The 22,757-nt window shown below is 44.8% G+C and overlaps 1 protein-coding gene and 1 pseudogene across 1 annotated transcript; one reads left to right on the top strand and one right to left on the bottom strand.

Annotated features, from left to right (window-relative positions):
- The first annotated feature begins 265 nt into the window (after positions 1 to 265).
- LOC136461732 (uncharacterized) lies at positions 266 to 894 on the top strand (annotated as a pseudogene).
- A 9,635-nt stretch (positions 895 to 10,529) lies between these two features.
- Positions 10,530 to 12,667, bottom strand: LOC136461722 (transcription factor bHLH18-like). Its single transcript, XM_066461032.1, has 4 exons — positions 12,629 to 12,667; positions 12,402 to 12,482; positions 11,971 to 12,348; positions 10,530 to 10,601 (listed from the first exon to the last, which is right to left on the bottom strand). The coding sequence occupies exons 1-4, from the start codon at positions 12,665 to 12,667 to the stop codon at positions 10,530 to 10,532; spliced, it is 570 nt and encodes a 189-aa protein (XP_066317129.1).
- Positions 12,668 to 22,757: the final 10,090 nt, after the last annotated feature.

The raw sequence follows: 22,757 nt of genomic DNA, 5'->3' as shown, positions 1-22,757 counted from the left end.
GATGGGGGAGAAGGCGAGAAGGCTACATCGATGGTAGGCCAGGGCAGGAACTATAGAGCGTAGAGGATCACCGCTCGGAAAGTGCGGACCCGTTTCCCCTCTAGTAGCAGCTCTACTTGCCTCTGTCCACTCAGCCCACGTCCACGCTTCCTTGCGCTCTCTCCAGGCCGCCAGGTGCTCTCGATCGTGTCACTGCTACCTAGCACGCATGATCCCCGAGACACGGGGAGGGGAGAGGCCGCGTGCTTGATCACGCGTGCTCGCCATGTCGTCCGCCACGGGCGGGTACGGCGGCAGTGAGGGGAGCGGCGCCAAGCCCCACTGCCACGGCCACGGCCACGGCGACTTCATGCTGCACCACCATGCATAGCACGTCGCCGCGCAATAGCTCTACCATGTGTCGTAGCACAGCTGACACGAGAAGTTGTGGTTCCCCCAGGCGACTCGCCCCCGCACGCCTCCGCTTCTGCCCCGTAGCAGCAGCAGCACGGTGGGGTGGCCTGGCCACCACTGGCATTCTACTCCTATGTGTCCTCCTCCATGTCATCCTACTCCCTGCATAGCCCCATGCTGGCACAGGCACAGCTCATCGTGGTGCACGGCCTCGCCCCGTCGCTCTCGTCGTAGATCCCGACATAGAACTTCGCGCTCTCGCTCTCTTCCTTGTCCTCAAACCCACCACCCGTGCCACCCCCACAGGCGAGTAGGGCGCACGCCGTGCCCTCAGCGCCCTTCTGGTCCTTCACTGGCTACACGGCTATGGTCGGGCGCTCCTGATTCCTCGTCCTTGCGGATAAGTTGCTTGAGGAGATCTGCGATGTTGGAGCCACGGCCTCGCACGTGGACCGTAGCTCCAGGGGTGTTACGATGACGATGAGGCCATGCTGGCATTGAAGCTGGGGCTGCTGTGCTCACACCCGCTGTGAGGCCGAGCATGCGGCAGGTAATGCAGTATCTAGATGGCGACATGCCTTTCCCTGAGCTAACGCCGTCACTCCTCAGCCTGTGAAAGAAAAAAATATATAGGCGATTTCTACAAAAATAAACATAAAACGAAGGGGTATGGACTCTTTATGCACCACTGATCAAGATTTTGGACAAAAAAGGCACTTTCAAACCTGATGGACCAAATCAACACACCCTCACAAGTTAATGGACTATCCATGCATTTTACTCTTACCTCACTATCTTATGTGGATATGATCTATACATGCTTTATCTTGTTAGGTTAGATTTAGCTTCTTTTATGTATATCATTATTTAGTTTGCCTTTATATGCAATTGAAGCTAGGTTAGATATAAAACACTAGCCAAATCACTATCGATCCCTATGGATACCATATGAACCCTGGAAAAGCTACAACTACACCATGCACTTGTGGTTTACCAATTTCGTGTTTACAGAGTAGCAATAATATCATCTTGGTCTCTCCATTGGAAATACAAGCTATTCCAACAACATGTAGCAAATATCTAAACCAAATTAAGAACATGGTGGTCTCTGCCCTCCTCAACAGTATTTTTACATAGAACACATGTAAAAGTAGAATGTACGTTAAGGTTTCTACACCGCAACATGTTTGTTGTGTTTAGCTGATCCACTATCATCAACCAATGCAAGCAAAGAATTTTGACCATGGTGTGCATTTTTACATCCATATCTTGGAGAAAGTATGTGGAATATTCATACCATCAACGTAACCACAAATTTGTAAAGCCTATAGGAAGCATAGGTTTGATTCCCTAGTATGAACTAATCTTGGAAATTGCCTTCATATGTTATCCCATTAAACACAGTATGAACTAACAGTGAGAGTGTTGCTTTTGTCATAAGAATGAGACAATTAAGCACATTTTCTTTGAATGCTGCTTTGCACGGGTAATTTGGGGTTACATACAAGTTGCATTAAATCTCCCCTAGCCTTGTAGTATTCCCCATCTTTTTGGAAGTTGGCTTCAAGGGTTTCAGAAGGATCTCAAACCTATAATTATGTTGGGTGCAGTAGCTACATGTTGGTCAATTTAGTTATGCGGAAATGATTTAGTTTTGAAAAAAGTTGTTTGTTCTCCTTTGTAGGTGGTTTATTTGGTAATCCATTGGCTATGTACATGGGCTATCCTCCAAAAGCCCTACGCACGGTCTTTGATGTCGAATGCATCGCAATAATTGATGCAAATGGCTACGACGTTTTTCTCCCGGGCACACGGGTGGCGATCTAGTGTCTTAGAATTGATGGCAATTAGAGTGTCAAGCATTTTTTCTCTTAGGCTTTGTGTTTAGGCACAGAAGCCAGAAGTGAATTCACTTTTATTGTATCATCTCGATGAAATACTGGTGAATTAATAAAATCTTTCATAAAAAATCCCATTAAGCTCCATTTGGCAGAACTATAGCTTTAAGAAATCCATGGGTTTCATGGAGCTAGGTATTTATAGCCCTAACAAATTTGCACTACTACATAAAATCTTTTGCGAGGCGGTGCCCTTTTATTAACCGAGGCATTTGCAAAATCCAACTGCCTCAGTTATTAACCGAGGCGGTCACAATTAACCGCCTCGCAAAATCAATTTACGGAGGTGGTTAAAAAATAACTTCCTCATAAAATCTATTAACCGAGGCCAGCCTTATAAGAGGCCTCCGTTAATGTGGCCAAGCCCACTCCGATTTAGAAAAGCCCATCTTGGCCTGATATATCGCTCGAAGTATATATACGAGACTTTAGGGTTTCACTTACTCATAGTCTCGTCCCTCTCCCTCAGCTGCACCGAGCTTGGCGCCCCTCCCCACACCGAGCGCCTAAAAGCTCTAGTTTGGTCTTGGTGAATTGATTAAACCCTAAGTGCTAACCTAATTTATCAAAGTGATTATGACATAGGTAGCACTACTCCAAGTGGTGAAGCAAATAAAGATCATGACATAATGATGGTGATACCATGGTGATGATCAATTGCTTGGACTTGGAAAAGAAGAAAGAGAAAAAACAAAAAGCTTAAGGCAAATGTGATAGGAGCTTTTCGGTTTAAGTGATCGAGACACTTAGCGACTGTGATCACATTTAGGATCGATAGCCTTACTATTAAGAGGGTGAAATTCATATCAAAATGCGGTTATCAAAGTGCCACTAGATGCTCTAACTCATTGCATGTGCATTTAGGATCTAGTGGAGTGCTAACACCCTTGAAAACATTTGTGAAAATATGTTAACACATGTGCACAAGGTGATACACTTGGTGGTTGGCACATTTGATCAAGGGTCAAGCTCCTTCTCTTGGCCATTTGCATTGACATAGCAACCTTGTGAGTTTAGCCAAAGCCCTTCCACTCATCTCCATCATTGATTCATCATCTTTATGAGATTGTGAGAGAATCTAAGTGCATTGCTTGAGTAATTGCATCTAGAGGCACTTGGTGTCCGTGTTTCGCTGCGGGATTCACTTGTTACTCTTGGTGGTTGCTGCCACCTAGATAGCTTGGAGCAGCGAGGGTCGTCGAGCGGAGGTTGGTGATTGTCTCCGGCTCCGATCGTGGTGATTGTGAGGGGTTCTTGACCTTTCCCCGGTGGAGAGCCAAAAGGTACTCTAGTAAATTGCTCGTGGCTTGTGTGATCCTCATCTTGTGTTGGTTGTGTGGCACCCTATTGAGGGTTTGGCGTGTGATGCCAATTAGCGTGTGAACCTCCAAGTGAGTGAATCACCACAACGAAGACTAGCTTGTTGGCAAGCAAGTGAACCTCGGTAAAAAAATCATTGTGTCATCATTTGATTCCGAGGTGATTGGTCTTTATTGGTATTCATTCTTGTGATTGATTAGTTCATTCCTCGACTCGGCGGTATAACCATCTTGCTCTCTCTTTTTACATTACCGTAAACTAGTTGTCAAGCTCTAGTGTAGCTAGTCATGGGAGCTTGTTAGTTTGGTTGGTGTGGCTCTTTAGTTAGCATTTGAGAGCATACTAACTTAGTGTAGTAACTTAGTCATTGTGTGGATAGAGACTATAGAAATTAGAATTGTGGTAGGTGCTTGCTTTTTAGTAGGCTAGCGCAACACTCGCTTCGCCTCATATTTGTCTAACCGGTTTGCTAAGTGTTGTTGTAGAAATTCTTAATAGGCTATTCACCCCCCCTCTAGCCATTAGGACCTTTCAGCGCCCCTCTCCCTCTCCCTCATCCTCCCACTCCCTTTGCTCATCTCCCTCTGCGGCATGCAGTGAGCGGCGCCTCCCTCTCCCTCTCTTTCTCGCGCGCACAGAGCACGGGGGCCAGCGGCGCGGTGCACTGTGCCTCCCTCTCCCCATCTCTCTCGCGCGCATGACCCTCCTCCACAACCAGGCGGTGGGGAGGATCCCTCCGACGGTGGATCTAGCGGGGAGGAGCCCCCGACAGTGGATCTGGCCATGCCCCGGCCTCCTCCCCTCTCTTCCTCCTCTCCGTCCAGTAGTGGCAGGCTCCCAGCCGTGCCCCTCCTCTCCTCCCTCCATGGCTCCACCATGGCGTGGATCTGGCGGGGAAGTGCCCTCCGATGGGAACAAGCCTGCCGGCAGCGAATTCGGCGGGGAGGAGCCGACCGGTGGTGGATCCGGCAGGGAGGAGCGCACCGGCGGTGGAACCGGCGGGGAGGATGGTGGATCCGGCAGGGAGGAGTGCACCAGCGGTGGATCTAGCTGCGTAGCATTGGCGGGGAGGCATGGCTCCAGATCCGACGTCGGGAGCGGCAGTGGCAGCGCGAGGCCCAGATCTAGGGCCAGTTTTAGCTGGGTACGAGCTTTTTCTTTTTTTTTATTTGATTTACTGAGGCGGGCATTTGACCCGCCTCGGTAAAGAATAATTAATCGCAACCTTTAGGCCGAGGCGGAAGTATGCCCGCCTCGGTTAATGCTAAACACCTGCCACGATTGAGTTTTATGTAGTAGTCTTGGATCTAGATATGGAGATATGATGATTACAAATCCAACATGGATCTCGAAGCTGGAGCTGTGTCAAATGGGAACACTTGGCATTTGTGAGTGAAGTCTCTACCACCCTATGCCTGCTGTACACCACCTAAAAGCATCTCCAAGAGTCTTTCTTAAAGTAACTCTCTAAATCATCATTTGAAGAGCCATTTGAATAAAAAATTTCTCTGTATCTCTTCCACCCTCCAACTTCTCTTCTATGCACTCTAGAGAGGCAGAGCCCCGCTCTTCATTTTTGGCTAGCAAGAAATTCAAAACAAAGGGTGGCACATTTGAAGACTAGTTAAAGAACCTGTTAGAGTGCATTTTTTTCACTAAAATATCTATTCCTATCAATTAGGAAGGATATAAAGAGACGCTTGGTGTTGCTCTAATACACAATAATGCGATGTAATTTTCACTCCTTTTGTCCAATTTTCTGGGTCAATTCATTCCACATATAAACATGGTTCAAATTTAAAAAGTCGTTGATCTAGTTAATCTACAGTTTTTATCAAGTTTGTCTTCGTCATCCGAGTTGATAAAAAAAAAATTTAATGTCCAAAACAAAAGAAAATGAAGACAACTCGGATATGTTTCCAGGCCTCTTGGACAAATTAAATGTCCAAAAGTAGATTAAGTAGTATCAACCTTGCACATCGATGATATGTTTCCAGGCCTCTTGGACATATGGTACTACTATTTAGCCAGCATCTTGATTTTGAAAAGTGTTATTGTGTGGCTTGTAGGTTTTGTTAGCTACAACTTCTGAGTTAGCTAGATACATTGCATTAGTGCACTAAGCTAGTTAGCTTGCCAAACTATAAACATATGACACAACCTCCGCTCCGTTGACTCTCACGGAATGCAGTTAGCCTACAGCTTAGGTTTTGTTATAGTTAGCCAGCACCATCAAGCGTCATATATTGATCCGATCCCAGCATGCGCTAGGAAGGCCACGCACATGAGATTCTCAAAAGCCTCACAATTTTCACTTTATTTAAAAATTTCACCTTTATGTATAATCTTTTTGGACAATTTCATAGGAAGATAAGATTTTTAGACAAGTTTTGGGAGAAAGTTATCATGAGAAATTCTTTAGAGAAACAATTTATCTATAAAAACTTATGAACAACTTGCAGACATAAGGTTTTTATTGCCAACTTGATCAAAAAATGGGTATAAAAATAACTAATTCAACTAAGTTTTATATGGATTTCTTAGCCATAACTTTTTGGCACAACTTTTAGAAGAATATTGTCATTAGAAATGTTTGTCGTTCTATTTTTGAAACCATTAGAAGTAATCAACACAGATAAGTTTTTTTTTGCTATTCAGCATCTAAAACACTGGCCTAAAATTTGTATTCAGAACAACTTATTGAACTACATATATTTCTATACACTACCAAAATGGTGGAATTCTCCTAGTGTTTTTATTTAGTAATAAAACACTACCACTGGTCATAGCACATGAAAATCTCACTAGGAGGCATTTAGTAGGGAAAGTTTATACTAAATTTTGAATGCCAAAACACTAGGAGAACCCCTACCTCACTAGGAGAAATTGAATATTCTGATTGTGATATATACCAAACATTTTTTTTTCATAACTCGATCAACCAAACTTTCTATAAACCTTATCAAAACACAACTTAGAGCATATCCAAGAGTCTTTCTTATAAACCTTATCAAAACACAACTTAGATCATTTCCAAGAGTTTTTCAACCTCACTCTCTAAATTCTCATTTGGAGAGCCATTTGAGTAAAATAGCTCTCTATATTTTTCCACCATCCAACAGCTTCTCTATATCTTATGCACACTTTGGAGAGCCAGTCCTACTCTCCATTTTTTACTCGCGAGAAATCAAGAATAAATAATGACAATATTTGATGATCTAATTGGAGAACCTTTTGTTGGAGGGCTTTTATTCATCAAAATCTCTATTCTTTTAATACAGAAGGATATAAAGAGGCTCTTGAAGTTGCTTTTATAACACCATTTTTTGAGAATTTGTTCTAAGAAAATTCTAGAAATAAAAAGTACTAGAAGATAGAAATAATGGTCACCAACCCTTTTGGCCAAGGTCTTCCCTACCACTACACCAATTGCTCTCCTTGTGACCTGACAAACATGAGAACAAAAAAAGGTTTTCTTCTCAAGGTAGATCTACTAATAGGATTCATTTTAGTTGCAACAAACATATGTTTTGCTAGAGCCAGTGGCCATGAAAATTAGTGGGCGTGTCCTATTCATCTTTGTTGCAATAAAAATATTGCAAAACATGGGACCGACTCATGATGTCTACCATTGTTGCCTTCACCCTCCTACCATGCTCCGATCCCCTGCCCTATCGGTCACCTTCTTCATATTGGGGTGATGGGATGGCAGTGGAAATAGAATTTGTGCTCAGCGGTAGCATCTAGATAGTGAGTGGGCAAAATTCAATCACGCATGATGTAGAGGTTGTAGGGAGGAAGAAAAATATTATTGCCATTTGATTAAGAAAACTCGACCCCTGGGTGATTGATCTCACCCAAAGGTATATCATAGAAGGAAGAAATTTCCTCGAACTGCAGGGTCGAGAAAAGGCTCCGAAAGCTGGCTGCCTAGGATGTGCCTACAACACGTATATCTAAAAGCAACGGAGAGACCTTCTTCGTGCAACCTAGGATTTCAACCATGGTTGGTAGCCTCCCAACCAAAGGACCTACCATCGTGCTATTGACATGTTCGCTATTGCCATTTGATTAAGCCCCTCACAAATCTCAAAGCATGAGTTGTGTAGGTGGCTATCTATCATTTTGTAGATGTGTGAGTATGATTCTTGAATTGGTGTGCTTAGGCACACCAGTCCAAAGTTAAAATTTGAATGTTGGGCCACCTCTTTCAAGCCAAATTGCAAAAGAAGGTGACTAAAATGTGAGGGCTCACCATTTCTCCATATAATAAGTGTGAATTCAAGAGGTCCACGACAACCCAATTTTAAAAAAGAAAAGAAAATATTATCACCTCCCTCCACCATCACTCTCTTTGGTTCACTCACTCTCCCCTATCTTTGTTCATCTACCACACACCACCAGCCTTTGCTTTGCCAGCATTGCCTCTGACTCTAATGAGGACAACCCTCCTTCTTCCCCTTCTATCTTGCCGGATCTATGCTCTCCTGTCTCCACCTCTGTGGGAGCCGCTTGCCCCCATGACACTCCTAGTGGCACCACCTAACAACCATCCTAAATCATCGCGGTAGAAGCACCATTATCGCCTTGCTCCTGCCAGCAACCTACCACCTGGCACCAGCAAGCTTCCTCTAGTATGGCAAAACTAGGTAATCCCAGCCCAAATAACTAATCCCAATTCTATAGCCTAATAGTTTTTAGCTTTCTTTTGTTCTTTTCTTTCCTTTTTTGCAACCATTGATTCTAACGTGGTTGGATTCAAGACTAGGAGTCTAGGATGCTCTCTATTTAATCATAAATCGAGAGGCCTATTGATTTATATCTTCCTTATTCAAAAAGTCCTTTGCACCCCACCCATACATGCACAAGACTCAGGTACACATTCTCCATGAGGACAAAAGTTTAACGGACACTAGACAAACTAGCATAGATCATTAGGTGTCAAACCTTGTCAGATAGAATCGGATATTGCCTACCCTATATCCTTATCCACATTATTTGTCAGAATTAGAACAAATGTGGATATCTTCAAATGTTGAAAGAGAAGCCAAATTGGAGTAAATTTGGATTGGAATCTATTTTAATGAGCAAAATAGTATGTTAAAGAACTGATAAAAAGGAGTTTACATGGTAAAAAGTTATGTATGTAAAAGACCATCTCTAATTTGGCATTATTATATTATGTTCCCATCACAACTTAGTTGGAGTTGCAAACTAATCGTAGCTCAGCTGGTTAGGTTACTTGTGGTGTGGAACCAGCCCACCCAGGTTCAAGTCCACGACTTGGCATGGGTGCTCATATTTTCTTGAAATTATTCTAGGACTAGTCTTTAGTGGTAGGGGCCTATGGTGATCTCGTCACTCTCAAGATCTATCAACTCAATCGTTTAAAAGTACTCGTAGGTTTAGGGTTTGCATGTTAGCCTTTATAAGGTGAGTGTGTGTGCGTGTTGTGAGAGTATATATCTATATTGTGTATTAAAATAGAGTTTAAATTACCCCGATTACTTTGAGTGTTCTAGAAAAAAAAACCAACATATTAAAGTAATCAGAATACTAGAAGATTAGCCACATCTTATGGACACTAACTTAGTATTGGTCACACACAGTGAAAGTTCCTGATGATTGCTAGCTCCTGCCTAGGTATAAACTACAACTTGGACTATGTTTGTGTTATGTTTGGCCAAGAAAAGTTATTATTTTATCTCTTGAATAATCCCCATTTAAATGTCAGATAATCCATATCCATCAATTGTTATCAATTCCATATCCTATCCTACATCTGCACATAGTGGGATTCAGATTATCCATATCCGATTATGTATCTCAAGCACTTACTTGTATCCTTATAAATCAGTTTTGAATGAGATCGGATATGAAAGTTATCCACACTACTTAACTCCATCCATGGACTACTAACCTCAATCCGTGACCTTATAAGTTGTCAGCCACACAACATTCAAATATATGCTTATTAACCCCAATTCCAATCCCAAACCCCTAACAATTAATTATAGATCAGATTTTATCAACACAATATCCTGTCCAACATCTTTTGTTGCATTAATGCAACAATAGCTTGCCGTTAGTTATTGAACTAATGCAACAAAAAGATGTCGATGAGCTATGATGTACTCTTGCAATACTTGCCAAGTCATCGATTGCAAATTTGAATGTTCTGTAGCTTGTGTCAAACTTTATTTGGATTTGTATTTGAATTAACTTTACTCGTAACACAAGAATGTAAAATTGTTCAAACCTTTTTTGATAAATATTTTAACATATATATACATTGTAACTTTTGTGAATACCAAACTCTTTTGTTGAATCCATAATCGTTTTGAAATATATTAGTACATACTGTACTTTTTAGGAAAATTTATATTTGTGTGTTGATTGTGCAGTGTTACGATAATTTTCTAAATATACACCTAACACAAAAATCCTAGCTCTGGCTAGAGTTCCAGTGGTGACCACAGTGATGTGGCTAAGTAGAACATAGCTGACTATTCATGCACACCAAGATTCAAAGTTATGACCTTTGTCCAATAATTTGGTCAACAATTTTTAACTATTATAATACAAACTAGATATAGTTATTATTCAATATAATCATAAGTTTATAGCCATAAACAATATAATGTAAAATAAATAAATGATCAAAATGTATCTCGAGAGATTACCGTGTTAGGGCAAATGACGCTTTATAAACTGATCTCCGGAGATAGTACTACCAAGAGAAGGAGCATGTACAAAGCTGCAAACTGTTGGATCTCCATTTATTTTGCCAAGCAAAAGCGAGCTATATATTAATTCCGTTAAACAAATATATTTTGTTCACTAATCAACTAGTTGCTGGCACTTCCATTAATTTGTACATACAATATGATATGAATGTAATTTTTTTCCACAAGAATTTCAACCTAGTTTATTTAGAGCTGAAGTAAGACTGTTCACAAGTTCACCTGTGCTGGAAGTTCCGTCTTCAATCTGCATGTGGTGAGAAAAAAATTAGGAAACAATAATATCTTTAATTGACCGACCATATTAATGTCATATGAAATTTGCATACCTTCTATGCAAGGCTAAAGCTACTTAGAGTATCATAATTAGCTAATCCTACTCCATCAATCTATACTTCTGCATGGACTAGAATCTTATAAAGAGTATAAATTTGTGTTCAATCGGTAACTAAAAGTAATTAAAATTTCTTATTTTTGGTACTCTCTCTTTGTTCATTTTCTTAGGCAATACCATATAGATAATCTATATTCGCTGTTAAGTTGTGCTGAGTTTATCAATTATTGCTCTATATTTTTTTTCATCCATATTGATAGTTTTTCTCCTTTTGCATGTCACTCTATATGACTTAAATTTGAGTTTAGTTAAAACCTTAGATTAAATTAGGGTGGCTTGCACATATCTTGTGTGCATATGCTATATTTCCTTCAAAACTCTCTTTATATATTTTTTTGTCCTAGACTGCACTCTTAACAATAACTTATAATCATATAGATGGTCATTTAAGCTAGCCTCCGCTCATGATCAATGGTGGAGCTTAAAGTAAGATCTAGGAGGGCCAACAATGCTAACCTCAAGAGGATAATAACATTTAAGCCTAAAAATCATATCTATTTCTAAGTGAATTTAGAAAAAACAGGGAGGTCACCCAGAATACCCAAGGAATAAATATGCTTTTTGTAAGGGACTACACATATGGCAAAAGATTAGATGGGAGTTTTATTGAGTGGCAAATAATATTTTTTATCCATCACTTGAATCGACAATCGGATGCCATGGACGCATTGGGCTCGTCGAATGCATTCTGTTTTGCTATTCATATGCGTTGTTCGGAGTACAAATTATGGACCTATGACTATCAAAGGTTTCATAGAGGGGAAAAGTATTACTGTAGCATGCAGTAGTCCGAACTTTGCTTTCCCATTATGGCCTCATCCAAGTGGCGCCACCCCTCTCTCTACGTACACACTAGAAAGAAAAAGAGAAAGGGGAAGAGAGGAGCAGGAGGAGCTAGCTAGGGAGCGCTGGACCATCGTCGTTTCTCTTCGAAAAACAGGTTAGAAATCGTCTCCTCTATTCTTTTTGCCTAGATTTCCTTTTTTTTTTCCTCGCTGTTTCCCTTTGTTTTGTTGGAAATGCATGGTAGGGTTTAGCCTATTTGAGGGATTAGTGAAGAGGATTAGGCATCTAATCTCGCAATTAGACTCTGGTTTTCTCAAAAATGTGCAACTGCAGATAAACGACAACCGCACGTTTTGAGAAAACCAGAGTATAATTATGTCTAGAGCCAGGGACGACAACTGCAGATTTTGTCTAGAGCCAGGGACGTGTGTTTTACCTGTGCCGTGATGGTGATGTTGAGTGATGACTCGGCGAAGGGCACGACGTTGGTGTTGATGATGGAGAGGCCGTGGTTTTCCAGCTCCGTGAGCACCATGATGAGCACCCCCTTCTTCTCCCGGCACACCACCCTCAGCAAAATCGTTTTCCCTCGCAAGTCCACCTCGATCTTTGGGCTCTCATCATCAGACTTGTTAACAGCCTCATCCTTGGAGCCAGTCCCAGTAGTGCAGCAGCATTGCGTGTCCGACTCCGCCGTGGTGCTGCCGCCGCGGCTGCCGGCGAAGTGGTGGTGCTCCTTCTGCAGCGTCTTGAGCCTGTCCTTGAGGTGGTGCACGTACTCGATGGTGCTGCCCAAGACGGACACCTTGTCGGTCTGAGAGTGGAATACATTGCCAATCACAAACGGCTTTATTAGCTAGTCAACACGTCTTGTATGCATTGGTGTGTCTCCTTCTGCATGTTCAGTGGGTCAATCAACTCCAGCTCCCCAAGGTCATCATCCTTCTCCTACATACACACAATTATTTACCGCAACACATTGTATTTATTATGCTTCAGATAGGTACAAGTTTATACGGATATATGTCAACTAAACTGGAAACTGGAATTTCTATGAACTGCACAGTACTAGATTTGATTGTGTGGGATCTTACCAGTTCTGCCAGCCATTGCTTATTAGCGGAGGAGTCCATCTCGTTAGAATCGTCAGGTGTAACAATAAACACTACACCAAAACCATTAGACCGCGCTTGAACAAATGCAGCAGGTTATTTGATGCAGTGAAATCTTAACAAATAACGAAGGAGCAATCTCAAGGAACAAAAAGGAAAAATTAAGTAAGAACTAGGAATTTTGGGGTGACTCTGCTCCATACCTGAAAATCGATCGATGACACTGTCCTGCTAAATGCTAATACGGCAATGAGAGGAGAGGAGACTGGTGTAGGTTTCTTATAGACAAAGCAAACATACTATACTACTTGAATTATTTTACTATTATATGATTCTTCCTACATGGGCTTTTCTATCATATCCCAATTTTAAGGATTCCAAGGCATGCTCCATTATACATTATTTCAACCGCTGTGTTCCATGTATCTCATACACCACAAAATCTCTTATACGTATATGTAAGAGATTTTGAGAGTATCTGCAGCATGCAATTGTTTTAGTAGTTCACTGCAACAGTATATTGGTTAGATTTTGTCTTGTTCCAAATTGACTTCCCTACCAACTTAATTATTATTGATACCATAGCATGTGCATGTGGGGACGTGCTGGTCAAAGCTTATATTCTTTCCAATCCTTCAACAAGGCCCTCTTGATGTACTTTTGTTCGCTCAATAACTGCAAGTTGAATTGTAACTAGTGTCCAAGAAATTAGAAAGTCATTCACTTACTTTCTTACTAGGATAAGCCCATTTTTGACCATCCAACTATTGTTCAAGTTTAATTCTGGCGGCAACTATAAGACCTGAAATCTTTGACGATCGAACTATTAATACCTGACAAGTTTGGTCATCCAGGTGGTTTCAAATAAAGGTGGTTTTGTATTTAGAAAACAAAATGTAATTTATTTTTAAAAATCCATAATTTATTCTGTTTTAATAAAAATGGAAACCAGCACCATACTTTTTGTAAAAAAAATTCCATGTTAGATTTGGAGTTATTTGGATCATATTTGTAGTTGCTCATAGTGTTTTACTGCTGCCCATTATTTATTTAAAACGCCATTTTGTGCTATATTAAATGTAGAGATCAACCAAGAAAATCCATACTCAAAATAGAGAACCAAATAATTATTTATTGAGGATAGTGATGCCATTATAGTTGTAATTGATAAATATAATATGATCTATATGTGGTTGAGCATGGCACCTATGAGGTTGGTGTCGTTTTCCATATATTCTTCTGTTTGCTTGTAATCTGCTATGGATTCTCTAGCTCAATCCGGATATAATGTAGCACACAAAATAATTAATTGAATAAGTGATAAACATGACTATGAGAAATAAAACATGGGAATAAATGAAATATCAATAACTTCAAATAGAGCACCAAATAGATATTTTAGGAATGTTTTGGTACTAATTTAATATTTTTATGATTTGAAATGGATTAGTTGTCAATATTTTAAAATAAACTAGTTTTTATATTTTTAGATAATACGAAACCACCTTTAAAAGTAGATAGATGGCCGAATTTGTCCAGTACTTATGGTTCGGTGGTTAACGATTTCTAGTTTTAGAGTTACATGGCAAAAAAACAAACTCTGACAATATTTAGTTGGATGTCAAAAAATGGACTTCTTCCTTATTATTAAAATACAGAACACACCACGAAGTGGAGACTTACATGCATCTACCTCAAGGAACACATTCAGTCACTGGCCTTTCATTTGAAACATGATGAGCCATTTTTAGTCTTGATTATATTGTTTCCTGTAAAATTCCTACAAACTTGAAGTTTCATTGGCAGGTCCTGAATTCATATTAATACATATATACATTCTTAGTTATGGAGAAGCATGAGGTTTCACGGTGGCATAGAGTGTGCTGTGCTGGTCACTAATAACCTCAGGTTTCGCGAAGAGAATCAGGACAGTTCATGGGCAACACGTGTGTGCCGGCGAATCCAACCTGAGACTTTCCTTATATTAGAGAAACAGGGTCTAGTAGGAGTATTGATTAGTAAGTTCCAGCTCACCATGTATCCAGTTTTAAAAGGAGTGTAGTTCCAGTTTCATCTAGATAAAACTTGTCCTCTCTATTCATAATTTTAGTTTATATCATTATCAAGGCATTAATAGTTTATATCATTGCGCCCACAGTTTGAAGCAAAACAAGAGCGCGGCTCGATCAATCGATGTGCATTGTATTCTATTATTTCAGGGCAACTCCATTCTGTGGTTATGTCATGGCTGACCGATTTCTAGTGCTGGCATGCATGAGGACCACCTGTCAAGACATGCGGTGTGCATGGATCCAGATACTTTCTCCATTCTCTAGCATATATAATGTACAATATGCTAGCAAATATATGTGCAAGCTACACTGTGATCTATCATATATCTTACAGATATGCAGGGATCAAGAGCTAGCTAGCTCCCTGTTCAATTATGCACCAGAAGTCTGAAGAAAACTTAAGTGCATATCTATCGTTATTATCACACCCAAACTTAAGTTCATTGGCATTAAATAAGCCGACATTGCATGGTATAGATGAAGATAGATGACAAAAGTTTTATGGGATAAAATAAATAAGTTTCATGGAGATGAAACTTGTGTATATGCAATGCTCCTAAAACTAATGTGGGCCTCAAAGAACACTAAGACAAGCAAAATCCCAAAGCATGTTCGTGGGCCAATGGCATAGGCGTGCCACCCAACACCAGCTCTATACCACAATTTGGGCCAATTCTTCACCACCAATTCCGACTCCTAACAAAGATCCACCACATAGAGAAGATATGTCATGACGGTACAAAACACATGTGTGAGGTGTGGAAAGTCATATATGAGAAGACAATAGACATCTAGGGTTCCGCCGCCATAAGAGCCAATAACATCAACCAATCCTACAGGAAGATGTAGTAAGCATTGTGACACCTTGTTAGACACTTACCCTGTAAATTGTAACATATATAGGTGGTGATTAAATCCAGGGGCTAAAGTTTAAGGGTGTCACATCGGGTATCATATGGAAGTGTTCGGATAGTAATAATAAAATAAATTACACAAGTCCTCAATAATCCGCGAGACAAATTTATTAAGCCTAATTAATCCGTCATTAGCATATATTTACTGTAGCACCACATTGTCAAATCATGGGCTAATTAGGCTTACAAAATTCGTCTTGCAAAGTAGTCGCAATCTATTTTTATGCTGCTGCTATTGAAGAAATAGAGGCAGAATGGTCTTTTGATATCAAGAAGCTGCAAGAAGCTAGATTCCCTCAGCTTACCAGATTACGAAATCTGGGGGTATGTAGATTCTGGAAGCTGCCTAAAAGCTAAGGTTGTTTGGAGCCCTTCTTAAATTCTAGAAACCAGCTTCTGCAATATCAGGGAATCCAAAGAGACAGACGGTGTCGTCGTAATCAGCATCTCTCTTATCGTCCACAGGGTACGGTGTTCGCTTCAACTTATCAGCCGGCTTATCAGTTAAAATCTATAGTATTTTTCTGTCACAACAAAACAGCTTCAGCCGACTTTAATACCAGCAGGCCGGGTCACAATATATGAACAGAGTAATTTTGGCTGGTGGCCACAAAAGCTGCGGGCCTTGCTGCACCCGAAGGGCGTGGCTTCGGAATGCATGTGCAGTAGTGGCAGTGTTCGGCGCATCGAGCTTTGACATTGTCTGAGAGCGATGTGTGGTTGAGGTCAACTGTGAGTGTGAAGTAGTAGCGTCTTGTGCTCCCGCATCCTGGCTCAACTGTACCGCAACAAAATCCAGTTCAATCGCCCACGTCAAAAGGAGTCGCATGCCCACGTATATATGAGTGTTGCTTGCACTTCGTTATTGCTTACCTGGCATCCAGCATGCATACAGATACAGCAGCTTTACCTTTTCCTTGACTTTACTGTCACACCCAATTTTAAGAATATAATAAGATGCATAATATTATGTACGTCCAGAGATCAATCACATATATAAGTCGACAAATTATAGAAAGTATCATCACAAGTGTTTATTACATCACGAATAATATCACAGTCTTCACATAAATATAGCGGAAATATAAAGATAACTCCCTCACGGAAGCTCCATAGCACAGGGATGTCAACTAGTTGACCACAAGACTAATAATCCTCAGGGATGTCATCATTACCATAACAATTTGTTACACATTCAGGATTTTTATCTAAATAATAAAAATAAAAAACGTAAGTACATCTCGTACTCAACAAGTGTAACATGGGGTTCATGAGTGTCGGTGCAGAAAGTGACCAACACGTAAATATTTGTAGCTTTGCCGTACGTTGTGATCGGATGTGGCCTAACACTCAATGACACAGGGTTTATACTGGTTCAGGCAACGTGCCCTACGTCCAGTTTGAGTCGGTCGGTGACTTTATTTCTGAGCCTAGGTGCTCGAAGTTTGTTGTGGGGTTACAAACAGAAGGGAGTAAGATGGGGGTGCAAGAGCCTCGGTCAGACTCTGGTCTGAAGGACCGAGAGAGACAGGAGCTCCGCTATGTGCTAAGTGTTCGAGCGTGTGCTCGAGGTCTGAACCTGGTAGTTCTGTTATTGTGTTTTGAATTGATCGTCTCAGATCGATCGTCCCCTTTTGGAGGGAGCGCACCCCTTTTATCGATGAAGGGGATGGCCTTACAAGAGAGAGAGTGTGTGTACGTGTGCTAGTAAGTCTTATTGTCCATGCCGTTGGGTACAAGACGATTGTAGGCGCCTACAATACTATTTATGTCAGACGTATGTGGGAGGTTTTACCGTGTTGCACCAGGTATGGTAAATGCCGGAGCCCACAACACTGTGGATGCCCAAATGCATGTGGGGGGCCTTACCGTGTTGCACCAGGTATGGTAAATGTCGATGCCCACAACACTGTGGATGCCCAGATGCATACGGGGGGCCTTACCGTGCTAGCCTGGTATGAGTTTTGATGGCGCCCACAACACTGTAGGGCAAATGTCGGCGCCCTCAACACTGTTTTGGTTCTGACATGTCTGAAAGGTTGTAGGGCACCCTTCTGACAGGTCCTGTTGGTACTGTCCTACAGGCGTGCAGGGTATGGTCTTTGGTACTATGGTTGTCTTGAGCGCCCTGTCTTACTTGCTATGTTCGTTGCCTGGGTCCTTACCGAGCGGGCGTCCCTGGTCGGTTGGTTCCCTATCGGCTCTGATTGCGCTAGTCGGAGAAGAGCCATAAGCAGAGGTTTGGTGCGTCCTCGGTCGGAGACGTGGGTCGAAGTTTTGCAAGTGGTGTTGGCCAGGCCTTCTGGTCGAAGAGGCGGGCCGGAGTCGGAAGTGAGGCCCTCCTGTCGGAGGGTGGGCCGGTGTCGGAAGCGGGCGTCGTTCCTCTGGCCAGGCCTTTCGGTCAGAGATCATATCGCCCTTCTGGCCTATCGTTAGTTTTTTTTGGGCCGGCCCAGTAGTTGCGCGTCGTTCGCAACATCGTCCGCTGGGCTGAGCCTTTGCTGGGAAGCTGGTCCATGAGGGACCCCGGGTTTATGAATCTGACAGGAACCCCCTGAGCCCCCGGGCGATTCAGGTAGAATCATCTGGGGTTTTTTTATCTTGACGTCTGGTGCGCACGAGTGCACCCGCGGGTGTAGCCCCTGAGCCCCCGGGTGATTCAGGTAGAATCGTCCAGGGGTTTTTTTCCGTGTTGCCAGTGGAGAATTTTTTTGTTTTGACAGTGGGTGCGCGCGAGCGCACCCGTGGGTGTAGCCCCCGGGCGATTTGGGCAGAATTGCCTGGGGGGTTTTCTCAGCGGGTGTGTGTGTACCTTGGTGGGCGTAGCCTCCTCTTTCTAGTTTCTGACCCGTCGTTTCTAGGAGCGCGGTCCTAGTCGTGGGACTGAGCGAGACGGAGTTCGTCAACCAGTGCATCGGGCGCGCCAAGGGTTCGTCGGAGTTGCTAACCATGGTGTCGAGCGCAGCGAGGGATTAGGCGAGTTGGAGTCATGGATCCCAACGCGGGGTACAGCGAGGGATCAGGCAAGTTAGAGTCACAGATCTAGGCGTTGGGTGCATCGAGGGATGAGGCGAGTCGGAGTCGTGGACCCAGGTGCTGGGCGCAGTGAGGGATCAGGTGAGTCGGAGTCATGGACCCAGGGGTAGCCCAGGCATTTGGGCGTCTTGAGCCCCTGAGCCCTATTGGGCTTGGTAGGGGTCGGTTGAGTTTTGTGTGTTACCCCGTCCGTGGTTTCTCACAACCAAAGGGGCTGAGCTAACATCGCTTGCCTCGATGGCTCGAGTGGCTCGCTCGGTGAGCTCGCTAACGGGTACGTTCGAGTGAAGTCCGGGTCCATCATTCGTGATGGGGTCGGCATAGCCCTCATGTGGCACTCCACTGCTCCTTAACCTGCATCCTGGTAGATGACTAGGTCATTCTGGAGACTGACCCGGGTGGCCCGCTGGCCTCCCCTAAAAAGATTCTATGGGCATGGCTCGAGGTTGGGATCGAACGAGAAGGTTGAGATGACCCTATCTGCTTCGGGGCAGACTGGGCATGGGCCGCTCGGGGCTCATCTGCATTTTCTCCCCTGGCTCTATTTGATGCAAGGCGGCCTCAAGCCCTTAGTGGGCCAGCCTTCGAACCCCGATCGGTCGTTGCTCATGTTGAATGAGGCAACTATCACTTCATGACACAACACGGAGCGTTGTGATGCATTTAACTGCATATGCAATGCTCCGGATGTATGGAATGAATGAATGTGTGCATAGATGAATGCGTGAATGCATTGTATGAATGTATGAATGATAGCAGATGAATGAATGATCATATAAAGAAATAGTGGGGGTCGGTAATGCTACCTTGATGGCTCGAGTGACGGGGTTTGAGGAGCTCCAATCGAAAATGTCTAACTGGGATCCGCGCTCATCGTTCATGACGAAGTCAGCATGGCCCATATGGGGCGTCCCTTTGCTCCTTACCTATCTCTTGGTGTTTGCCTAAGCCGTCCGATCGGCTCAGAAAGCCCGTCGATCTCTCCTAGGTGGAGATCACATAGTTTTGGGCCTTTCTAAGTCTAGCCTAGGAAGGTAGAGAGCCGCCTACACGCAGTTGTGCCTGGTTTCCTGCGCCCGGCGTGCGGTAGTGGTGGGCCATGCCTAGGCCATGTCCCATCTATCCAGGCACCGTCTTGTCGGGCAGGGTGCGTCCCATCGGTCAGGGCGCGTCCTGTCATATCCCATCCGCATTGAATGGGGAAGGGAGAGGGTTTTTCGCCCCCGTCATTTCACCTTTCCCCAACCGATGCGCCTCCTTTTTAAATGGGGGAAAGGAGAGGGCTTTCGTTCTATTCCTTCGCCTATTCCTCATCTGCCGCCTCTTCTCCTTCTTCCTTCTTGCCGAGAGTGTTTGAGTGCTGCAGCGGTTCCTAGGAGAGAAAAGGGGAGAGTGAGGGAGTGGAGAAAGCTCACAGATCCATTCATGAATCCGACATGCAATGTCGAGCTAGAGGTCATCCGTCGTGAAGGAGTCGGTGCTGGCCGCCTTTGCCGAGAAGGGGGTGCTGCCACCGAAGGAGATGGCGCACTGGAGGGCTCCTATGGGGGAGGATTTCCTGCATCCTCGGGATGACAAGTTTGTCTCCTGACTCTCCTTTCATGAGCGTAGGGTAGGATACCCCATGCACTGGTTCTTGCATGGGCTCCTCAATGAGTGGAGCCTGGAGCTGTAGCACCTCAATCCAACTAGGGTGCTATACATTGCCGGATTCATCATGGTGTGCGAGGCCTTTCTCGAGATGGAGCCAGACGCAGATTTCTTCTGGTGGATGTTCTCTGGGTGAGCTTTGTCGGTGGGGAATCCACCCAAGACCATGCCGATGGGGGGCTTCGCCCTGTAGAAGAAGCCGAGTGCATTGGGTGCCTACCCCACGTACGTCCCCTATGACTCCAATCGAGGGTGGCATAGGGAGTGGTTCTACATCAGGAACCTAGTGGAGGCATCATTCCTACCGTTTACCTATAGAAGGCCGGAGAGGCGGGATAGTTGGTCATGGAGCCCTTCTAGCCAGGAGAAGAAGGTGGAGATCATCGAGGCGGAGCTCCAGAAGCTAGTGAAGTGGGGCCTCGACGGGGTGTGGGTGTTCCACACCATCTTCCATCATCGAGCTACCCCGCTGGTGGAAGGGACGTGGCTGATGTGGATGTACAACGGCCCGATGAACCCTAACGCGCGTCGCCGGAGGAGTTAGCCAGCGACGAAGTCTAGAGCCGAATGGACCGAGTGCTGCGACTGAAGCCCAAAGAGTCCCTTGATGGGAAGCCCGAAGCCATCAATGCTTCGAGGCTATCTAGCCTGGTACGTTCTCCTCTCCTTACTCCGTGTTCTTTTTTATCTTGCTCTCCTGCAATTTGACTTCAAGTTGTCCGCTTTGCAGGGACTCGTCAGGTATAAATCCTGGCCGCACCTTCCGAAGGGCTAGAGGGGCGTAGCATGGCAAGCCGCCTAGAAGGAGGCAGCAAATGCCAAGAAGAAGAAGAGAGCCTAGAAGGCTCAGAGGAAGCAGCAAAAGGAGTAGGAGATCGCCCGGTGTGGGTGGGCCGGTGAGAGTCAAAGCAACATTGAGGCAGAGCTTGAGTCGGAGGACCCCACGGAGATGGGTGATGACATGATCTCCTCTGAGGAGGAGGGAGGCCAGGATGCCAGCATGACCTTGGTGGTGCGTCATGAGCCTACGGCCGCACCTGCTAGCGGTGGGTGGGACACGGAGAGGTGTGGTGACGCTCTTGCACACAAGGAACCGCGCTACGAGCTCGGACGCCATCAATGAGCGGACACGGTTGCCACACCTTTCAGAGGAGCAGGCTTGCACCTACGTATCATTGGGGCTGATGTCGGCGCATGATCCCCCATGGGGGGACACCTCGCCAGCTGCTCTGGTCGGCGTGCCTCGAGCCGGCAATCATGGCGACTCGTGGGGTGATCAGGAGCCATCTTAGAAGACTCCCCCCTCGGTCGAAGTGAGGGGGGCGGGTCACAACCTGTGAGCGGCCCTCATTCGGTGGGCCCATTGCCGGTGGGTCCATGCTTCAGACCCCTACCGCTTATGGCCCGGTATGTATTCTCTATTTTTGATCTCATAATTGAGTTTTTTAGAGTGTGACTGACCTTTTCCTTTCGACAATGGCTAGATGCTGACGGGACTGAGCATCGCTCCATCTTCCATACAGGAGGAGTGGAGTCCCACCTTGTAGCGCGCCATGACGAGTGGCGGAGAAAGCAGGGTGGTGGAGGCGCATCCTTCCCTCCAGGAGCGGTGCCTTCACAGCCGGTCGCAAGTACAACGGTGATGGCAGAGGTGATGGTGGCAATCCCGGTGGAGGCGGAGGCTACACCGGAGGTGACCCTTGTGGCCCCTCCCCCACTGGCTGTGGTGGAAGAGGAGAGGGAGGCCAGACTCCCTGCCTCACTAGGTGGAGGGCCGCATGGCTCACCCTCCCGGTAAGAGCTGGAGGCGCTAGGGGAGGATGCGACCGTGTTAGAGGTAGAACGTCTACTGGTGGGCCATGAGGTGGTGGAGATCTCTAACGGCAAGGAAGGTGACGAGGTGGAGCCACTGGTGACATCGCAGGAGCTAGCGGTGGTCTAGTCGTCGGCTGGGCCCTCTAGTGGGCTGGGGGCGACTGACCTAGTGTGGCCCTACCCCGAGGACCCAACGAAGGTTTGGTTCATCCTCTAGGATGAGCAGGAGGATCAGCTCTAGGAGGTGCTTGGGGGAAGAGGACTTGCGATGGGGTCCAATCTCGCCCAAACTAGGGTGAAGCTGGAGGAGGCCCTAGAGCGGGTCAAGTCCATCCAGCAGGTGGTCATGGTCGACCTACCCTGCATCACAGAGGTGAGTTTTCTACGTTCATCCTTGACTCCTTGGTTTTTCGTCGGTTGCCTCAGCATGCTGCTTCTCGTTTTGTAGGGTCGGGAGGAGATGTCGAGCCATAAGTCTCATTTTCTCTAGATGGAGCACGCCTGGGTCGCTGAGCTCAAGCGTGAGCTAGAGTCCGCCTGCCGCGAGTCTCAAGACCAGGCGGTGGAGACGACCGAGGCGAGGGTAGCTGAATGGCTCGCGGTGGAGCAGGCGACCAAGGCATA

This window comes from Miscanthus floridulus, chromosome 1 (assembly GCF_019320115.1).
Source record: "Miscanthus floridulus cultivar M001 chromosome 1, ASM1932011v1, whole genome shotgun sequence".
In the NCBI taxonomy this organism is placed as follows: Eukaryota; Viridiplantae; Streptophyta; class Magnoliopsida; order Poales; family Poaceae; genus Miscanthus; species Miscanthus floridulus.
This window is presented reverse-complemented; position numbering and strand designations above follow the sequence as displayed.

What these genes read in the sequence shown, in the direction of transcription:
- LOC136461722 (XM_066461032.1), bottom strand. Translation starts at nt 12,667, where the DNA reads ATGGACTCCTCCGCTAATAAGCAATGGCTGGCAGAACTG. An exon ending in AGCAATGGCTGGCAGAACTG is followed by an intron (nt 12,483 to 12,628) that starts GTAAGATCCCAC and finishes GTGTGTATGTAG; the next exon opens with GAGAAGGATGATGACCTTGG. An exon ending in CACACCAATGCATACAAGAC is followed by an intron (nt 12,349 to 12,401) that starts GTGTTGACTAGC and finishes TTCCACTCTCAG; the next exon opens with ACCGACAAGGTGTCCGTCTT.